At 37.9% G+C, this 21,520-nt stretch overlaps 2 protein-coding genes and 1 long non-coding RNA gene across 11 annotated transcripts; 1 reads left to right on the top strand and 2 right to left on the bottom strand.

The window, feature by feature from the left end:
* On the bottom strand, positions 497-5,312 carry LOC104750816. Of its 8 annotated transcripts, none has more exons than XR_761715.2 (16): positions 5,098-5,312; positions 4,582-4,652; positions 4,380-4,459; positions 4,245-4,294; positions 3,569-3,903; positions 3,201-3,356; positions 3,001-3,108; positions 2,793-2,881; positions 2,425-2,702; positions 2,184-2,273; positions 1,996-2,055; positions 1,821-1,897; positions 1,600-1,682; positions 1,427-1,521; positions 1,242-1,341; positions 497-1,140 (listed from the first exon to the last, which is right to left on the bottom strand). It is a non-coding gene; the product is annotated as an uncharacterized LOC104750816 (long non-coding RNA). The 8 variants fall into 8 exon arrangements; XR_761717.2 differs by having other exon boundaries at positions 2,429-2,702; XR_761720.2 differs by having other exon boundaries at positions 2,184-2,715.
* On the bottom strand, positions 5,864-8,705 carry LOC104750815 (probable ran guanine nucleotide release factor). Of its 2 annotated transcripts, XM_010472664.2 has the most exons (9): positions 8,650-8,705; positions 8,235-8,286; positions 7,511-7,591; positions 7,390-7,425; positions 7,138-7,275; positions 6,714-6,800; positions 6,582-6,629; positions 6,417-6,493; positions 5,864-6,249 (listed from the first exon to the last, which is right to left on the bottom strand). In XM_010472664.2, the coding sequence occupies exons 3-9, from the start codon at positions 7,583-7,585 to the stop codon at positions 6,102-6,104; spliced, it is 609 nt and encodes a 202-aa protein (XP_010470966.1). In that variant the 5' UTR covers positions 7,586-7,591; positions 8,235-8,286; positions 8,650-8,705; the 3' UTR covers positions 5,864-6,101. The 2 variants fall into 2 exon arrangements, with proteins under 2 accessions (XP_010470966.1, XP_010470965.1); XM_010472663.2 differs by lacking the exon at positions 8,650-8,705 and having other exon boundaries at positions 8,235-8,391.
* LOC104750813 (cullin-3B-like) lies at positions 9,570-11,252 on the top strand. Its single transcript, XM_019237781.1, has 5 exons — positions 9,570-9,730; positions 9,827-10,175; positions 10,232-10,389; positions 10,479-10,548; positions 10,749-11,252. Exons 1-5 carry the CDS (start codon positions 9,570-9,572, stop codon positions 11,250-11,252), a joined length of 1,242 nt encoding a protein of 413 aa, XP_019093326.1.

Below are 21,520 nucleotides of genomic sequence, written 5' to 3'. Positions count from 1 at the left end.
TATTTTTAAAAACAAAATATTTTGTTTTTGTTATAATCAAATTCTTCCTATTAAATATTAACTTTTACATATGTCAAAATCTGAGATTAATAAATTGACAAATGTCAAAATTTTGATAATGACTAACTTTGAAAACCCAACTTTATATAATAAGATAATCATCTAGTTAGTTATTGTAAAATAGTTGAAAAATCCTATTAGAGATATTAGTTAGTGAGCAAATAAGTGTTATAAATAAATTATGGAAACAATAAAACAAGTAAAAAGAAACAACCAATGATAGAAGTAAACAAGTACAGAAAAGAAGAAAATGTGCAATGAATTCAATTCAGGAAAAAAATGTGCAATGAAGTTAACTAAAAGTAAGAGAACAAAGAATCAGAAGAAGAAAAGATCGAGTTAAGCAATATTTGAATCAATTGAGAAAGCAAATAAACAAGAATATCAAAGAAGACACATCAATACATAAATCAAAAGTCAAAAGAATCAACGCGAAAACAAACAAGACACAACAAGTAAATGAGCAAACATAGTAAGCAAAAGAAGCAAAGAAGAAAGCAAGTGAACAAGTTTACAATAGATGTAAAGAAGCAAACAACGTATGTATGCATCAAAAAAAGAAAATATTCATGAATGCATGTATGCACATATGAATGCATGTGCATGAATGAATGTATGCACATCTGAATGTATGTAAACATGTTTGAGTGTATGCACATGTGAATATATGTATGTATGCACCCATGTCTAAATGTGTGCACATGTTAATGTATGTATTGTATGCACATGTGAATGTATGTATGTATGCACCCATGTGTGTGTATGCACATGTTAATGTATGAATGCATGTCAGAATGTATGCACACATAGATGGAGGATAATTCAACATATCAATCGCAATCAGGCTATCGAAGAGGTTGGATTGTTTGGTGAATGGTGATCCCCAAGAGGCTGATTAAGCTTCTGCAGGTATTCTTATGGCAGTTAGAGATTGCCTCGAGGCAAAAGAACGCTAGTCGTCGTTTTGCTCTGAGCATACTTATCCATTCAGCCGACAACCGCCAGACATTAGCTCTAAAAATCTTTGGAGGAAATCCCTTGATGCTCCGCCTACGTCTCTTATGTGTCGAACCTTAAAACCTATGGCAAAACACATTCTTTGTTTTAGGACAGTTTGGATCTCACAAAAGAATTCTGAAACATGTTTTTCCACTTTTGGGTGGTTGATCACGCCATGTTACCTTCAAGAAACTAATTCGTCCATGGGTTTGTTAATTCCTACCGCTTGTCTCCTCTGAGATTTGGACAACATTCTTCACACATGCTTTCCTGCAAACACAACTTTGAAGACAATGTTTAGGTAAAAACATCCTCTAGGAACTCCAAACTCAATAATTTTTTTTCAATATTTATATATAAAACTCACTATTATTCGCAAGTAGATTCTTCAAACCACGGTCTAGGAATCGTGGAGAGAAATGATTGATAAACCAGCAGTTCAGTTGGCTATGAAATTTGCTCCTACATGAGAAAAGTTGAAATACTAAATATAAGAGAAAAGTTGAGATACTAAATAGCAGAAAAAGTTTAAATACATACTTGAAATTGAAACCAAGGTCCCCTGTCTTTTTTTTTTAATCACCCTTTCCACAATTACTCCGGTTCTTGGCTTCTTTTTGCAACTTTAACAAGAGTACATTTTTCGATATAAATTAGTTTGACCCAGAGGTCCTTATCAACACCGATATTTCTAAACTGAATAAACTAATAATGCTATGTATTAGAAGAGATTACTTAAGACCAAGATGATGATAACTTACAAGTGGTATACATAGGCTTTGCATGATTCATGGCCAGGTTGTCGATCTCTGGTTTTTAGAGATGCTGCTTACACGGTCTTCATATGAATGTATAAACTCATCAATTTTTTCTTGTCCAGTTTAGCTCAATTAGCCTTACTATATAATATTCAGTAGGAGGTTTAAACAATAGTACCTTATTTTGCTTTTGATTGTAAACAAGTGGTCACCAGTTTATTCAGTTTTAGTGTTCCCACTAGATTTGTAGATACAAATGGAAGCACATATAAAGATACCAAATATGAAATATCAGATTCATGTAGATTGGAATCTATTATATAGTAAATCAAAAAAATCATAACATAAATTATGATTAGTATCTACCTGCATTGACTCCATATGAATGGGAGTTTTCTACTTTTCTCGCACATACATTTCTTCGGGAATTTTTTAAAAATGACCTCACAATCATCTCTAAAGTTTGGACATATAGAAAACTCAGATTTAAAAGCACATACATATAGCAAGTCATTAATAAGCTTGGATATGAAAATCACAATTGTTAATAAAAAAAAGTTGTGATAAAGTACTAGGATGATTATATACGTTCTAGATGCAAAGTTACCTACTGAATACTAATTAATGGATGTGTACGTGGATGAAGATGGGCCTAGATAGCATGTACGTTCATGCTACTTCACAATCCTGAAAAAGTTTGAGAAACTTAATTATAGCAATGAATCTTAGACTCAAACAAATGAGATTAATAAAACTGCCTCAGCTGCCACTTTCCTGAAAAGCACATTCATCAATGTACTCTTGCTACTGCAATGGATTAGTGCACTCTGGTTTTTGGTGAGAGTTCGCGGTAGTTTCACCTGATCCATCAATCTATTCTTGCTACTGCAATAAGTCACTATATATCAGAGTGAATATTTGTGAAATAAAACGTAAAATAGTCTATTGAAAGACTTAAAGGGATCAGAATAAGACTTGTTTCTGGTTTAGACATTTCTTTGGCATATTCAAACAACATCCGTGTCCCCTAGACCTTGTAAATATTGAAGGTAAGCTTTTGACACCTGCAATTTGTCAAAGTGTGAACCTCAGTTCAATCAAGAAAGCAGTCCCATATGGTTAAAGACATATTGAGAATGCAATGATGAGGGAGGATGTCTTGAGTACATTGTTGTTTACTTACCAAATTGACTAAGCGGAGAACTTGGACCAACTTTGTACGTCTATTTCCTGATTTCTCCTTGTATGTAGAATTATACCATATGTGCACATTGAAGTTGGTCCTATACTCCTATATGTGTTCAAGAGATCATATGCTAAGGTAACAAAAAATCATATAGGAAGAGTCAGAAATCCATCTGCATATTAAGAATTGTTATAGACCTTCTGAGAAGTTGACCATCCCGCAGCGATCTCATTTATCTTCCCTCGGGATTTCCTTTCCCATAACCCTTGAAAATCTCATCATTGTCTTCTTTGCTCCAGAGATTTAATCCTTGAATACGTCTCAACTCTGGTTTTGACACACTTGTTACTAATCTATTTGAAACAGCAAAAGTTCATCACCTTATATTAGCAAAGAGAATTTTACCTTATAATGCAGGAGAAAGCAAGACAAATTTCTAAGAAAATATCAAAACATATTAGAAACTTACAAAACTTAGAAGACCCAAAATAACCAAAAAAGGAAAGCATCCATGATTAAAGCTCGGATATCATAACAAAGGTTAAATGAATTACTAGGAATTTACCTTAAGATCGTTTCCTTAATATCTATTAGTCATACTAGTAACTCCATCAATATCCATATCAGGGGACAAGTCTTCTTTTGCAAGTATAACCTTTAAAATTTTTGTTATATTCATAGCATCTGGTAGTCTCACCATCAACCTGCAGAAGTCAATTTGACTGAAAGCTTAGTCCAACAAGGAAGATATTTATAAAATTACCTACGAGACAGCCTTTCTAATGATAGCCTCATCAAGGTCAAAAGGTCTTTGTGGCTGCAAGAAGCAGAACATGGTCTTTCCTTTGTCCTCAGACCGTCCCACTATATCATGAACTCATTTTCCATCTTCTGCATCGCCTGATGTATGAAGGCAGAAAATAAGAAAACAAGGAAGCAAGCAAGCAAGCAAACAAGAATAAATACAGAAATAAGGAAGCAGTTATGAATGTGCACGACAAGCAAATATGCAACTATTCATGTATGTATGATGTATGTATGCATGGATTTATGCATGTATGATGTATGTATGTATGAATGGATGTATGCATGCATGATGTATGTATGTATATGCATGTATGATGTATGTATGCATGTATGTATGAATGAATGCAATGCAAGGACACATGAATGTATGCATATAAGAATAAATGCATGTAAGTATATGCATTCTTCAATTATGGCCAACAATCAATCCACACTTATTTATTTTCTGAGTTCGAAACCACATTATAAGCTCTGGAATTTGCAGCTGCAGAAGAAACGAGACTTAACATCAAACTCCAAAAAGGCAAGAACAAAAACCAAAAGACCAAGAAGAAGAAGGATAACCATACCTAAGAGTCGCTTCCTTGATTACACTTAACACTACAATGAATCAGAACCACACTTATATGATATCACCATCATCTTGTAACTGAATAATAAGAACAATGAGTAAATATTTCCAAACACTAATTACGAAAGAAAACTTGATCGGATCACAATTTTTAATATAATCGACTCATTTAGTCATTGGTAAAGGTAGAAAATGTTTACCGATGTAGATCTGTAGCATCAAAAAGCGTCTTCTTCTCCTTTTCATCAAGCAAAGAAAACTTTAATCAGATCTGTAGCATCCAAACAAAATAATATAAACCAGAAGAATCAGAACAAGAATCAAACCAATGATTCAGAACAAAATCAAAACCACAAAACCGGTGATTCGATCACCCAAACCACAAAACCTAAACCTAAAACAGATCTTTCAGTTCAGTACCCCCGATCGTTATCAAAACCAAATCAAATAAATCACAAATCGGTAAAAACTATCTTCGATAGCATTGAAGATGAACCTTACAAAATCGATCGAGACAAATTGAAAGCAAGATTATCAACACATCGATGATACAAATTAAGAAACATTCACAAAGAACGAGAGACGTAGTAAAAAGAAACAACAAATCAAGTAACAAAGACTCACAATTCATAAAGAGATGAATCGAGGATTCAGAATCATCGAAATTGCCTCGAGGGAACACTAAATTCGAGGGTTTGATCTTTTGTGTTACTGACCTTAGGAATCGATTACTTAGTCGAATTGAGAGATTATGATTAGATCAGTGGAGTAAGCTAGACCGCCGAAAAAAAATACTCCGGTTCTTCAACCTTTCCAGATCACCAGATGCGGAGATGTAAGAAGTTAGAGTTTCTAGAAAACAATGATAGATACGAGAGAGAGAGAAAACTTCCGTTAGAGTATACATAAATTTCAAAAAGAGAGATCCCAAAATAAGATCTGTTTCAATAACAGAAAAAAAAAAAAATTCAAATTCCAGCTTTGTTGTACACGTCAAAATTGTCATGTCACATGTGCAAGTTCGATATAAAACCAGGTTTGTAATCTTTTTGGTTTAAGCCTTTAACCGTGATCTCATAAATAATTTTAGATTGGTTCAGGTTGGTTTAATATGTGACCTTAATTCTAACAAGTTAGAGTAACCCAATTAGATCGAAGTGACCTCGTCTCTTCCCAAATTACGCATTTTCAACCTAAAATGTGATTTGATTCAACCATTTAATTAATGTTTTGATTGTAGGCAATGGTGTTCAAGTTGTATATAAGCATGTATTAAACATAGAATGATATTGAGATATACGCTGTAACTTGTAAATATAACAGCCATTACATGTTGAAGCTTCCATAGACACAAACCAAGATTGTGAAGCTAAACGTGCTACAAGTCAAGGATTCATCATTCATGCTTGATTAACCTGAGATTCAAGAAGCAAGTGAGTCTGTGTACGAGTTTTTGACAAGGTTCTTGATAAGATCAATGGCAAACTGAATACAAAGCGATTCATGGAAAAGGGAGAAGAGTCTCTGTTTACTCAAAGCCAAAGGTGTCTTACACAAGGGAAATAATATCCTATTTATAAAGCTCCAACTACTAAAAGCCTAAAACCTAATTCAAAGGATCAAGAACTAGAATTAAAAGTACTTCAAAAACTTTAATAAAGCAAACTTCTTGAAGCCTTGTATTGGTAGGATTGAATCGTCTTCTCATTTTGGCATAGACTCAAGCTGAGGAACCGAAAAGATTCCAGTCATTGACTTTGAAGGTAGAGAGTGATTGTTTAATGACATTACACATTGGCATTTTTCCAGATTGTGAAGCTGGGACAGCTAAACCAGATCCCACAGCATCCGCGCTCTCGCTCAGAGGGCTGCACAAACACGTGAGACAAAAAGACATGTTCAACAATAACAAAACAGCAGCAACAACGACAACAAAGCTATTGATTTCCTAGTTCTGTATCAAAATGATGCATATTCATATTCAATTGTTTGCAACATAACGAGTGACTCAAAATTTAACGTTTGTGGGACTTACTTTATCAGAATAGGTTCATACGCAGTCACTAAGACATCTGTATCAACTCCCTTAAGACGCAGATTTGCCACATATACCTGCAGAATATACCATCACATAAGACCAGTTATGTCTCAAGAAACAAACTTATGGAAAAAGGGACAGAACAAGGATAAGCTTAATTACCCTCACTAGGTTTTGTGCTTCTCTTCCCTGTCTTCCTTTGGATATAGCCTGTAATGATCGTTGTTAGAGAAAACAAATAGAGAGGAAGCTTATGAGCAAACAAACCGTTAAAATCATGTGAATGGACCTTACCATCTCTCCAATAGCAGTTGTTGCAACAGCAGGGATGTTTCTGTACGACAGTCCAGGCGTCTCAATGACCTCTGATTGCTCAATCAACTAAAATAACACGGCACAATTACTAGAAGATCTTCATAAAATATCAATATTGGCAAAGATTAACCAAACATACACCAGTATCAGTATTTCGATTAGCCTTAGAAATTGAATCTACAACAACAAAATCTCTCCAACTAGTTATATGACTATATAAAAACAGCCTCACTACAGTTACATCTGACAAAAAGGGTCTACCTTTGGGAAATCTATACATGTTAAGCTCCATATTTGAACAGTTTGTACTCAAGAAACTAGATCTACTCTAGAGAAATAAACACTAGTTCTTAAATGATTTGTCTTCCAACATATAAGAAGAGTTCTAGTGTAGTGGTGTTACCTGAAATCCTTCAGCATCTTGCTCACGCGCAAGATCATTAAGGAACCAAGAAGCACTGCCAATGTCACCAACCTCAGTCTTGAAATCCAACAACTCAAATATCAAACTCTCATCTCTTGAAGGATCGACAAACACTTCCTGTAAAAACCAATAATTTAAACAACAAAGATATTATTATTAAAGGACTGTTCTTCAACACATCTTAATTAGAAAACAATGCTCGAAATCTTTGAACAAAAGAAAGAACCAAACCTGATGATCTGGAACTTGTCGGATATTACTCACATTCTGAAGATTCACAATTAAGAAATCAGGAAACCGTGAATTACAATTAGCAGCGGAGAAAAAAAGAAAAGGGTTATATTGAGAGAACCTCAAATCTCTGAGGGAAGACGGTGGAGATAGCGCCACCAAACAAAGGTCTCATCGAACACAACTCACCTGACATCTTTTGCTACATTCACAAAAACAAAATCCTCGAAAAGATTAAAACTTGACAATAAAAAAAACTAAACTTTGCTATATAACCATTCAACCACAATCACAACATTCGCATAGTCCCAATCACAACATTCGCATAGTCTTTAGTTAGTAACCTTACTAACTTCATTCTTGCTATGATCTCTCAAACCCCCAAAAACAGTTTCAACCCTACCATAGATAGTACAAACCGTTCTAGCCAACTAAGACTCCTCACGTACAGTTTCAATCTCACGTCATCTCTAAGAGTCTTAGACTAAGACTCCTCACGTCCATATTAATATTTTATCATATACAAAAGATACAATGAACTCAAATGAACTCAAGAGATACAAAACAAGTGAAACAAACAAGTGATCCACAAACCCAGAAACGAAATGAACAAAACCCACAAACCCAGAAACATAAATCAACAAACAAGTGAAACAACATCTACACAACAAGTGTAAACCCATAAACGAAATTAGAGTAAACCCACAAACCCAAATCGTGTTATCATCACAAATCGAGTAACGAAATTAGACTTATCATCATAAATCGAGTTACAACACAAATCAGAGTAATTAGAGTGAACCCACAAACCCAGTAATTAGAGTAAACCAAGAAACGAAATTTACCTCTAAGTAGAGCTTCAGATCAGGATCTGACTGAACCTTCAAGCTTTTCGATCTGAAGAGGAAGAGGAAGAAGAAGATGATTGAATCACAGTCACAACTCACAAACACAAATCAGAAGATGATGAAGATTGAAGAGAATCAGGAAATCGCGAGAGAGAGAAAGAGGATTGAAAGTTTTCGACAAAATGAAAAAAAAAAATTGAATTATTGGACAGCCCATGTCCAAATGAGTTTGGACCATTTATTAATGGGCTAAAATGGTTTTAGGTTCATTTGATCACTTCAAATTTGGTTATGACTAGTCCGATTTAATTTGGACATGGGCTGTCCATGGTCAGTAAGACCAATTGACAATCCTACTCAGATCATACAACAAAATCTTAAATTTGGGATTAAAGAGAAGAGAGAAGAGTACCAGTCGATCGATGTTATCTATTGAAAGTAAAAGAGTAACGAAAAATCCCAAGTTGCTGGGAAATCAAAAAATTGAAGTGAGTATTTATATCAGTCGGAATCGAAAAAGAAGCATTGATTTGACGTCCAAACAAGAAGCGTTAAATTTACGCAGACAAGAAACTAATCTTTAAAAAAAAAACCATTTTAAAAGGAACCAAAAGAATCGCAACTTTTTCAATTCGACTATTTTTTTAGTATCCTTCCCAAAACTGAAAAAAAATCAAAGAAAGAAAAAAAAACTCAATAATTTTCAATACTTTTGTAAAATAACAAAGAGAAGAAATTGTTGGAAGAAAAAAAACATAATGAAGTAATGAACAAATAAAAAATTACCTTTTTTTTTGTTCAAAGGAGTGTGTTCTTCTTCTTCAATGTGTCTACCGAATGAAAGCAAAGTGACAGCTTCGTTTGAAACGGCATAGTTTTACTTGGCACAAGTTTTTAATTCAGGCCCGTTCGTTAAACGGATTAAAAGCCCGTTTACGCATTTTGTTATCATCTCTGGGGGTTTGATCGATCAAAAGAATTGAACCAAGGGGGACGAAGTAACAAAAGAGGTAATCAAAACCACTGGGATAAGAAGACAATTACGAAAAAAAAAGAAATATTTTTTTTTGGTTCCGCTCCATTGCTATCATCAGCCTATCATCATCATCTTCAACCTTCAAAAATTCTTCTTCTCCCTTCTTCAACATCACGAAAACCTAACCTCCGATTTCTTCTGATTCCTCCTCGATTTAGAGCTAATTAAGGTTTTAATCAATTCTTCGATCTTCGTTCCTGCTTTGTTTCTATATCTGTTTTTCTTTCTTTGAAGTGATTTTGTGATTCTCTTTGGTGTGTTTTTTTCTTTGGTTTTCGATTTCAGTTCCCAACATCATGAGTAATCAAAGGAAGATAAATTTCCAGATTGAAGCGTTTAAGCAACGAGTCGTGGTTGATCCAAAATACGCCGATAAGACTTGGAAGATCCTCGAACATGCGATTCATGAGATTTACAATCACAACGCTAGTGGACTCAGTTTCGAAGAGCTTTACAGGTTTTCACATCTTCCCATTTTTGATTTTTTAGCTATTTGTACTTGTAGTTGTTGTTGTTCTGAAGCTGTGTGTTATTATTGGTTTCTTTCCTTCAGAAACGCATACAACATGGTTCTACATAAATTTGGGGAAAATCTTTATACTGGACTTGTTACCACTATGACGTTTCATCTCAAAGAGATTTGTAAGTCTATTGAAGAAGCTCAAGGAGGTGCTTTTTTAGAATTGCTTAATAGGAAATGGAATGATCACAACAAAGCTTTGCAGATGGTTAGGGATATTCTCATGTATATGGATCGGACTTACGTTCCCAGTTGTAAAAAGACTCATGTTCATGAGCTTGGACTTCATCTTTGGAGGGATAGTGTTGTGCATTCCAGCAAGATTCAGACGAGGCTTTTGGATATGCTTCTTTATTTAGTTCACAAGGAACGGACTGGTGAAGTTATAGATAGGGTGTTGATGAGGAACGTGATTAAGATGCTTGGACTTCATCTTAGGGGTTTATTGAGTCTTGTGATTGTGGTGGTTACTTGAAGAAAGCGGAGAAACCTTTGACTGAGGAAGTAGAAAGGGTAGCTCACTATTTGGATGCCAAGAGCGAAGCGAAGATTACCAGTGTTGTTGTGAGAGAGATGATTGCCAACCACGTGCAGAGGCTAGTTCACATGGAAAATTCAGGTTTGATTACTATGATTTTGAATGATAAGTATGAGGATATGGTAGAATGTACATCTTGTTCCGCAGGGTTAGTAATGGTCTTGTTACAGTCAGAGATGTTATGACTTTGCATCTTAGGGAGATGGGGAAACAACTGGTTACTAATCCAAAGAAATCAAAGGATCCGGTTGAATTTGTGCAGCGTTTACTGGATGAACGGGATAAATATGACAAAATCATCAACATGGCATTCAGCAATGATAAGACATTCCAGAATGCTTTGAATTCTTCGTTTGAGTATTTCCTCAATTGAACACCCGTTCTCCTGAGTTTATCTCATTGTTTGTTGATGATAAGCTACGAAAAGGACTGAAAGGTGTGGGAGAGGAGGATGTGGATCTTATTCTTGATAAGGTGATGATGCTGTTCTGCTACTTACACGAGAAAGATGTTTTTGAGAAATACTACAAACAGCATCTGGCGAAAAGGCTTTTATCTGGAAAAACAGTTTCGGATGACGCAGAGAGGAATCTGATAGTGAAATTGAAGACAGAATGTGGGTATCAGTTCACTTCGAAATTGGAAGGTATGTTCACTGACATGAAGACTTCACACCACACGCTGCTAGGATTTTATAATAGCCATCCCGAGCTTTCAGAAGGACCAACACTTGTCGTTCAGGTTCTCACAACCAGTTCTTGGCCCACGCAGCCAACAATTCAATGTACCTTACCTGCAGAAGTTTATGTTCTGTGTGAGAAGTTTAGGTCATATTACCTCGGGACTCACACTGGCAGGAGATTGTCTTGGCAAACCAATATTCATACGCCCAAAAATTTGAGGATCACTCAACCGGACTAAAAAAGATAGAAACTCGCCAAGGTGCAAGGTGCAACAAGGGAGATTTGATGGATTGAGGGGTCGCACAACAGTTGCGGAAGGCTGTTGATATTCCCAACTCCAATCACTGCTACATATGACACACTAGTCCAGCAAAAGGAGGTTGTTGCTTGGATATTACACACCAAGAAACAAAGAAATGTTCTAGACAAAGAACAAAGAGGTAAACTCATTAAATGAAAAGAAAAATTTATTGATTATTCTCAAATGAGATTACATGAGTTTATATAGAGATAGAAAACTTGGTCACAAAGCCAAGTATTATTCTTGAAACTTAAACACAATAAATATAGATAGTTGAATGAAAATTAACTCTTTGAAGTTTATCTTCCCAAGGTGTCTTTCCCAAGGTGAGTTGAACTCCATTTTCGTCATCCCTCTTTGATCACAAAATAAAGTGATTATTTTGGGCTTTCTTGGACTTGAATTAGGCTCAAAGTGGGCTGGACTTGATAGGTATCATCCCCAATAGTATCTCCCATGCTCTCTTTGGCCATAAGCTCTTGAACTGACCCATTAAGGGTTTCCTTGATCTTTTCTCTCTTTGACTCTTTGGTCCAACTTGCTGATGAGAAACAACATGGGTTGTACCATTTCTTCACATTAGGCTTAGTAGAAACACTTCCTGGTTGTCAAACATAATTCTGGAAGCACCTAAACCAACTGGACCTAAAATTCTTCATGTGAAGAACTAGGTTGACCTTCTTTGGCAAATGAAGCGTAACTTTGTGGTTTCTTTGCCAGATCTTGTGTTCTTGGGTTTGTTGGAAACATAAGAGATCCATTAACATCCTCCAACCGATTTCATGTCGAAATTGATGCTGAGTTAGTCTGTGTAACACGATATTTAGCTCAGACGCGAAACTGGGACTGGGGCAGATCCACTGATTTGAAATATCCATATCTTTCAAGTATGAACTGATTTTAATGTGCTTCCATTTCTCAGTGATTCTAGGATGGGTCAAGATTCCAGAACAGTTTGTTTCATACCTTGAATCCTTCGGACTTGGTCGGAATCCTCCGTTGAATGCTCGTAGGTCCAAATCGCGTAGCCATGAGTTCACCTGATTTGTAAAATGAATAACTCCTTCATCTGAACTCTGATTGGACTGATTCCACTTCGAGATATGCTGCAAATGAGGTAAGAATGTATCCCAAATAGTCGTTTGGCTGGAAGAATTGATCTTTGACTTCGTTCGTGTTGAGCAAGACTCAAGCGTCGTCTTGGATGGTCTCATGATCACATCATACCCCTCCTCTTGAAAAAGTTTCGTCTTCGAAACTGTAAGGCCATGGGTTGGAAAGTATTGAAGTAATTCTGGTGGATTATCTTTAAGAGAATATATGAGTCCATATTGTTGACCCTGAGACAGAAGTGTACTCCATTCCGTGAGACCCTTTGTGGTTTCCTCACTTTGATGTTTGTTGACTTCTTTGTGATCTGGTTCCTCGGCTTCCGTTTGCTCACTCAGTGAATTTGTTATTTCCAACAAATTCTTCTGAACCAGCAGCTGCTTATGATCCTTTGGTGATGGTAACAAATTAAATACAACTTGCTCTTCCTTAGAAACAAAAGACATCCTTTCTCGTTGGTAACTTGGCGTGACAGTAGACNTATAGAGATAGAAAACTTGGTCACAAAGCCAAGTATTATTCTTGAAACTTAAACACAATAAATATAGATAGTTGAATGAAAATTAACTCTTTGAAGTTTANCTTAACATAGACTTCAATTCTGCCCAAGTCTCAATGGGATGTTCTCCATTTCTCCTCCTGCTTACCACCAATTGATCCCACCAAGTAATAGCATAATCACAAAATCCAGTGGCTACAACTCGTACCTTCTTCATCTCGCAATAGTTTTGACAACTAAAAATTGACTCAATCTTTTTCTCTCACTCAAGATATGAATTTGGGTCGTTCTTGCCTTGAAAGGTAGGAATCTTCAACTTCAAAATACCCATGATAGCATCCACTCTTCCTCTTGCTTCTCTAGCACTTCTTGGTCTCAAGTGGCTCCCTCTTGAGGATTCACTATTGTAGTAATCATCAGCCCTTGCTACTCTAGGTTGATCTAGTTCTCTTCTATGATGAAACATTTTTGGTCGTCTCGGTTGTGCGTCCGCTTGAACTTCATCCAACCTCTTGTAGATGGCATTCATCTCAACCTTCCATGACCTTCGCATCTCTTCCATAAGTGCTTGAAATTGTAAATTTGGAATGCCAAGCCCTCCGTCTTCGATGATCCCACAATCTCGACGATCATTATACATTTTCTTTTCTTTTTTTTTTTTGCTTTTTTTTATGTTTTCCTCTTTTTTTTGTTGTTTCTTTTTCTTTTCTTTTTCTTTTTTTTTTCCTTTTTTCCTGTTCTTTTTTTTTTTTGTTTTGTTTTGAAAGAAAATGAATAGATAGAAGATGAAAGAAAGAAAAATATAGAAGATGAAAAAAATAGATAGATGAGAAGATGAACAGACATGTGCCGGTTGAATGGCTCTGATACCACTTGATACGCCCAAAAGTTTGAGGATCACTCAGCCGGACTAAAAAGGATAGAAACTCGCCAAGGTGCAAGGTGCAACAAGGGAGATTTGATGGATTGAGGGGTCGCACAGCAGTTGTGGAAGGCTGCTGATATTTCCAACTCCAATCACTGCTAGATATGACACACTAGTCCAGCAAAAGGAGGTTGTTGCTTGGATATTACACACCAAGAAACAAAGAAATGTTCTAGACAAAGAACAAAGAGGTAAACTCATTAAATGAAAAGAAAAATTTATTGATTATTCTCAAATGAGATTACATGAGTTTATATAGAGATAGAAAACTTGGTCACAAAGCCAAGTATTATTCTTGAAACTTAAACACAATAAATATAGATAGTTGAATGAAAATTAACTCTTTGAAGTTTATCTTCCCAAGGTGTCTTTCCCAAGGTGAGTTGAACTCCATTTTCGTCATCCCTCTTTGATCACAAAATAAAGTGATTATTTTGGGCTTTCTTGGACTTGAATTAGGCTCAAAGTGGGCTGGACTTGATAGGTATCATCCCCAATAGTATCTCCCATGCTCTCTTTGGCCATAAGCTCTTGAACTGACCCATTAAGGGTTTCCTTGATCTTTTCTCTCTTTGACTCTTTGGTCCAACTTGCTGATGAGAAACAACATGGGTTGTACCATTTCTTCACATTAGGCTTAGTAGAAACACTTCCTGGTTGTCAAACATAATTCTGGAAGCACCTAAACCAACTGGACCTAAAATTCTTCATGTGAAGAACTAGGTTGACCTTCTTTGGCAAATGAAGCGTAACTTTGTGGTTTCTTTGCCAGATCTTGTGTTCTTGGGTTTGTTGGAAACATAAGAGATCCATTAACATCCTCCAACCGATTTCATGTCGAAATTGATGCTGAGTTAGTCTGTGTAACACGATATTTAGCTCAGACGCGAAACTGGGACTGGGGCAGATCCACTGATTTGAAATATCCATATCTTTCAAGTATGAACTGATTTTAATGTGCTTCCATTTCTCAGTGATTCTAGGATGGGTCAAGATTCCAGAACAGTTTGTTTCATACCTTGAATCCTTCGGACTTGGTCGGAATCCTCTGTTGAATGTTCGTAGGTCCAAATCGCGTAGCCATGAGTTCACCTGATTTGTAAAATGAATAACTCCTTCATATGAACTCTGATTGGACTGATTCCACTTCGAGATATGCTGCAAATGAGGTAAGAATGTATCCCAAATAGTCGTTTGGCTGGAAGAATTGATCTTTGACTTCGTTCGTGTTGAGCAAGACTCAAGCGTCGTCTTGGATGGTCTCATGATCACATCAAATATGGGCACAACAGATATCAAAGCAGTGTTTGGAAAGAGTCAAAGGCACGGACTAAATGTTTTCGACTTTCCAAATGAGTGTCCTTATGTTGTTCAACAACTCCAATCGACTAAGCTACAAATAGATCGAACAGGCAATTGAGATACCTGCCTCAGATCTAAAGCGTTGCTTGCAGTCAATGGCATGTGTAAAGGGTAAAAACGTGCTAAGAAAAGAACCAATGAGCAAGGACATAGGAGAAGAGGACTCGTTCATTGTGAACGACAGGTTCACAAGCAAGTTCAACAAAGTGAAGATAGGAACGGTGGTTGCACAAAAGGAGACGGAACCAAAGAAGCAAGAGACGAGACAGAGAGTAGAAGAAGACAGGAAACGTCAGATCGAAGCAGCTATTGTGAGGATCATGAAGTTGAGACGAGTGTTGGATCACAACAACATAATCGCTGAGGTCATTAAACAGTTGCAGTCGCGGTTCTTGGCAAACCCGACAGAGATAAAGAAGAGAATAGAGTCGCTCATTGAACGCGATTTTTTGGAGAGGGATAGTACATACCGGAAACTTTACCGCTATTTAGCGTAAAATCTCTAGAGATAATTACACCGTCTCTCTGTTTGTTTTGCTTCGTTGTTTCCCTTGTTTTGTTAATCAGCATTTCCTTTTTGGTAAAGTATAAAGTTTCTCTTTTTGGGTTCCAATATTTATGTCACCAAATTAGTTATAAAAGACCGATTGTTTTAATATGTAACATCGAGTAACAACCATTGTGAGGATCATGAAGTCGAGACGAGTGTTGGATCACAACAACATAGCAGAAGTCATTAAACTTAAACAGTTGCAGTAGCGGTTCTTGGCAAACCCGACAGAAATAAAGAAGAGAATAGAGTCGCTCATTGAATGCGACTTCTTGGAGAGGGATAGTACATACGGGAAACTTGATTCATAAAGCACCCACATTTAGTTTTTAATTATTATTTAGAAAACAAGAAAATGAAAAGTACTCAATCGGCGACTCCTAGGCCTAGTTCAGATTAGCAGCATTTTTGTTCCACTCACACCACGTTAAATTTCCTCCTTCTCAAGGTAGATGATGAAATAGGGCTGTTCCCTGTTGATAAGTCGGAGGAAGATTCCTGAACTGCCAGAGTTGTGCCGTCACTGGCGGCTCGGTTGTCCATGAAGAAGGGAGGTAAACCTCCTGGGGGCACATAGATGGGCGGTGTTAGGTCGACTCCTTGTAAATTCTTCACTTCCAAAGTCTCCGGTGAGGAAGAGAGGGTGGCCTTGTACAGAATATCTGTATCTGGATGTTCTGGCTTTTGAAGAATGGCGTTGATGGTTGAACTGTGTAAAACAGAGTTTAAACCTTTTGGTTTTCTTCCCAAACGTAGGATGACTTTCTCCAATCTGCTATCGGGAACATCGCCGCGTATCGTTGTCCCGTCGCTGAGGGGACGATTTTTCATATATTGCCACGCTCCAAGTCCGAAAATTACGAGAGTGACCAGAAGAGCAACGAGAGACCATGGCCCAAAAACAATAGGTACTAGGAGCCAGTAGGATACATATCCACAGAGAATGCCTATCTCACCAAAGCATCTGATAGATTTGACCTTGGATCTAAAAATGGAATCGACGGCAAGACATGAAGTGTAAACGATGCCGAGTGCACCCGCGAGAAACATCAACACTTTGTTAGTCTCACTTTTGAGGACTTTAGAGGACTCAGACGCGTAAAATACGAAGCAAGCCAAAACAAGGGCGACCGATGATTGAAAAAGAGAAGTGAGTTTGGTAACCATTTTTTCGAAATTCGCGTGGGTGAAGAGTCGCAGCAGTGAGGTAAGACCGCCCATACCGTGATTGGGATCGTCCATGGTTTGATTGAGCGGTGGTGTCACATCCGGAGAGGCCGAGAGGGTGGCTTGGAACAAACGCTCGGTACCTGGGTTTTCTGGCTTTTGAAGAATCGCGTTGATTGTTGCGTTGTGTAAGACATCATTTAGATCTCCTTCCTTCCCCAAACGTTTGGTGACTTGTTCCAACATGTGATCGGGAAGATCGCCGCGTATTGTTTCCCCGTCGGGATAGTGTTTCATCAACTGCCACGCTCCGAATCCGATGATTATCACAGTCACAAGAGGCGCAAAGAGAAAGAATGGCCCGAAAACAACAAACACCAAGCACCAGTAGGATAAAAATATACAGAGAAGGCCGATCTCACCGAATAATCTATTAGAGTAGAATTATGTTAATATTCATATTGTCCTTTTTGGTCTTTTATGTGTATATCGTAAGTACCTCTCTAGGTTAATTTGTGATGTATATATACAGCTCTAGGAGCCGTCAAAATAGATACAGAGAAAGCTTTATATTTTTTATTCTCTGACATGGTATCAGAGCCAGAAGGCTAAATTTTCTTTTTCCGTGATCTAAAAACTCGACCATGGCAACGGAAGGAGCGTCGGGAAAACAGGTGGCCACGGTGGCTGAAGACCTAATTTTGAAGCGACGTACGATTCATCCATACGACTTGTCGGCGAGTGATAATCCAGGGATCTTGATATCACAAGTTCTTCTCAATGGTGACAATTTTGAAGATTGGGTTCGTGAACTGCGAACTGCTTTGCGGGCTCACAAGAAGTTTGGTTTTGTTGATGGATCAATAAAGAAACCAAGAGAAGATTCTGAAGAGAATGAAGACTGGTGGACAATTAATTCGTTATTGGTTTCATGGATTCGTAACACAATTGACCCATCACTCCGCGTGATATCTCACACTTTGAGATCGCCAAGGAATTGTGGGATGATATTGCAGAACAATATGGGGTTGTTTATGGTCCACGAATTCAACAATTGAAACATGAATTAGTGACTTGCAAGCAGAAGGGGCTTAGCATTAAGTCATATTATGGTAAATTGAAGAAATTGTGGGAAGATTTGGTAGACTACGACAAGGAGGATCAATGTACGTGTAATGAGTGCATGTGTGACTCCAAAGGTCGTGGTACTCGGAAACGTGAGAAAGACAAGGTGCACCAATTCTTAATGGGACTCGATGAATCAAGTTTTGGGGCTCTTAAGTCAAGTCTGCTCTCTCGTGATCCTTTACCAACTTTGAATCAAGCTTTTTCCATTGTTCAAAGGGATGAGACAGTGAAGCTTGGTACAAAAGAAACTGAGATTAGGCCTGAGATTGTGGGGTTCTCTGTTCAGTCCAGCTCACGAGGACGTGTAGATTACAAAGAGAAAATCTGTAATATTTGTGGGAAGAAGGGACATGGTGAGGAACGTTGCTATGCGCGTATCGGTTACCCAGTTTGGTGGAAAGGAACTCGGGTTGACACGGCGGGGGTCTCGAAATCAGATCGTGGGGTATCACCAACACTTCCTCTTGCAAGACCTAAGGCATCTGCTCATGTTATCGGTTTGCAACCATCGGATAAAGAGAATTCTGCCGAGACATCATCTTTGAGTGTAATTCCTGGTGGGTTCACGGATGAGCAATGGAGAATCTTGATGAGTACTTTCCATAAAGGGAAAAAAACAGCCTCTGAAACTCTCTCGGGTAAGACTCTTCTTGTTCCTTGGATATTAGATACTGGTGCCTCGAATCATATGACAGGGTCTCTAGATATTTTAACGGGAGTGACCGATATTGACCCATGTTTGGTGGGTCTTCCGGATGGTAGATACTCTGTAGCTACAAAACGTGGAACTGTGACTCTTGGTCAATACATCAGTTTGTTTCATGTGTTGTTTGTTGAGGGTTTGAATTGCCATCTCGTCTCCATTTCTCAGATGATTAGACAAAAACAAGTGCTTTGCTCACTTTGGTCCTGGTTTTTGTGCAATTCAGGACCGTTCCAGGATGCTGATTGGAGCAGGTGAGGAAAGGGATGGGCTTTACTATTTTCGAAAGGTGAATGCAGTGAACGTGATTGGCTTGCATGCGAGTGTCTCCTTGGATGTGTGGCATCAGCGTTTTGGGCATCCATCCTCTAAAGTTATTTCTTTAATTCCAAATATTGGTGTTAGTAGTACTAAGGAAAATTCTGATTCGGTGTGTGAAGTGTGTTTCCGCTCCAAACAAACCAGAGATTGTTTTTCTACAAGTGATAATAAGACAACAGATATTTTTCAGCTTATTCATTGTGATGTTTGGGGTCCGTATAGAACTCCATCGTCTTCAGGAGCTCGATATTTTCTTACTATAGTAGATGATTTTTCTCGTGGAGTGTGGCTATTTTTGATGACGGAAAAGAGTGAAACATCTATGCATTTAAAACAGTTTATGGCTATGACTAAGCGGCAATTTGACAAAAATATTAAGCGAGTACATAGCGACAATGGAACTGAGTTTATTTGCATGAAGGGATATTTTCTAGAACATGGGATTATTCATGAGACTTCGTGTGTTGGAACTCCACAATAGAACGGACGAGTAGAACGCAAGCATCGCCATATCTTAAATGTGGCTAGAGCTCTTCGATTTCAAGCTCATCTTCCTATTGGATATTAGGGCGAATGCGTACTTGCTGCTTGTTATCTTATTAATCGAACTCCATCATTATTGCTTAAAGGAAAAACACCGTATGAAATGCTTTACAGACGCCCTCCACGTTATGATCAGTTAAAAGTTTTTGGGTGTTTATGCTTCACACATAATCAACATCATAATGGTGATAAATTTGCGAGTCGGTCCCGACGTTGTGTTTTTTTGGGATATCCATATGAGAAGAAAGGGTGGCTGGTTTATGATCTTGAGGAAAAAAAATTTCTAGTCTCTCGTGACGTTGTCTTTTGTGAAACATCATTTCCTTTTCACGATAACATGACGTTGGAACCGTCACATGATTTGGCTGAGATACCTCCGTTAATTCTAGCTCCTACGTCTACAGACACTGTTGATGTTGTTTCTCCTTTCGCTGCAACGGATGTGTCTCCAGAATTTAATACACCAGATGTGATTCTCGAAACTGAGCCAACACCGGTGGTTCCGAATAATGCTACACCTGCAGCTGTTTGCGTTGAGCCTACGGCGGAACAACTAGTTGTGGTTGATCAACTTGGTTCTACTGTGTGTGATGATAGCCACGGTTTCTCTCCACCTATCGCTCAACATGGTCGTGGTTGTCGAGAAAAAAAACCCTCGGTCTTACTAAAAGATTTTGTTGTTGCCACACCGGGTGGTTCGGGTTCTTCTTCGGTCAATATCGTGTATCCTATTGATGACTATGTTGATTGTCACAGATTTTCACCCTCCCATCGGGCGTTTCTTGCGGCAATTCTCGAGAACATTGAACCAACATCTTTTGCTGAAGCGATAAAAGATGAGAGGTGGCGCAATGCTGTGGAGAAAGAGGTTGTTGCTTTGCAAGACAGCGGTACATGGGACTTAGGAGAGTTGCCTCCTGGGAAGAAGGCTCTAGGATGTAAGTGGGTTTTCACGATTAAATATCACTCTGATGGTTCCATTGAACGGTTTAAGGTGCGTCTTGTGGTGTTTGGTAATCGACAAACTGAAGGCTTGGATTACAAAGAGACGTTTGCTCCTGTCGCGAAGATGGTTACGGTTAGAATATTTCTTCAAGTGGTTGCAGCCCGTGATTGGGAGCTTCATCAAATGGACGTCCATAACGCTTTTCTTCATGGCGATCTTGAAGAAGAAGTCTATATGAAGCTTCCTCCTGGCTTTTGTACGTCGTCTCCTAATCAGGTGTGTAAGCTTCGGAAATCTCTTTATGGGTTAAAGCAAGCACCGCGTTGTTGGTTTGCAAAATTAGCAGATGCATTGATCAGTTATGGTTTCACTCAATCATGTTCAGACTATTCTCTTTTCTCTTATGTACGTGATGGGGTTCAGTTGTATATCTTGGTATATGTGGATGACTTGGCCATTACGGGAAACGACGGTGATGCTATTAAGTTGTTTAAAGCTTACTTGAGCTCAAGGTTTCATATGAAGGATCTTGGTGCTTTGAAATATTTTTTGGGTTTGGAGGTTGCACGTAACTCGTCAGGCATATACCTTTGTCAAAGAAAATATGCATTGGACATTGTTTCGGAAACATGTCTTCTTAATGCTAAATCGGTGGATTTTCCCATGGACCAGAATCACACCCAAGCCTTGTCTAAAAGTGCACCTCTTCATGATCCCGAACGATATAGAAGATTGGTTGGTCGCATGATATATCTTGCGGTAACTAGACCAGATTTGGCATATTGCGTTCACATATTATCTCTATTTATGCAGACTCCTCGTGAAGACCATTGGGACGCAGCAATGCGGGTAGTGCGTTATATCAAAGGGACTGCAGGTCAAGGAGTTCTTCTTAGTTCGGCTTGTGATCTACATATTCGTGGTTGGTGTGACTCTGATTATGATGGATGT

The sequence above is a fragment of the Camelina sativa genome, chromosome 16 (genome assembly GCF_000633955.1).
Source record: "Camelina sativa cultivar DH55 chromosome 16, Cs, whole genome shotgun sequence".
NCBI classification, from domain to species: Eukaryota; Viridiplantae; Streptophyta; class Magnoliopsida; order Brassicales; family Brassicaceae; genus Camelina; species Camelina sativa.
The sequence above is the reverse complement of the archived record's forward strand: the minus strand, read 5'-3'. Positions and strand labels throughout refer to the sequence as shown.

Bases quoted from the DNA above. Each gene is read 5' to 3' on its own strand.
- LOC104750815 (XM_010472664.2), bottom strand. From the start codon at position 7,585: ATGTCAGGTGAGTTGTGTTCGATGAGACCTTTGTTTGGTGGCGCTATC. The intron at 6,801-7,137 runs GTAACACCACTA...GTGTTATTTTAG, and splicing joins AAGATGCTGAAGGATTTCAG to TTGATTGAGCAATCAGAGGT. The intron at 6,250-6,416 runs GTAAGTCCCACA...GTGTTTGTGCAG, and splicing joins TATGAACCTATTCTGATAAA to CCCTCTGAGCGAGAGCGCGG.
- LOC104750813 (XM_019237781.1), top strand. From the start codon at position 9,570: ATGAGTAATCAAAGGAAGATAAATTTCCAGATTGAAGCGTTTAAGCAA. The intron at 9,731-9,826 runs GTTTTCACATCT...TCTTTCCTTCAG, and splicing joins AGTTTCGAAGAGCTTTACAG to AAACGCATACAACATGGTTC. The intron at 10,176-10,231 runs GTTATAGATAGG...ACTTCATCTTAG, and splicing joins ACAAGGAACGGACTGGTGAA to GGGTTTATTGAGTCTTGTGA.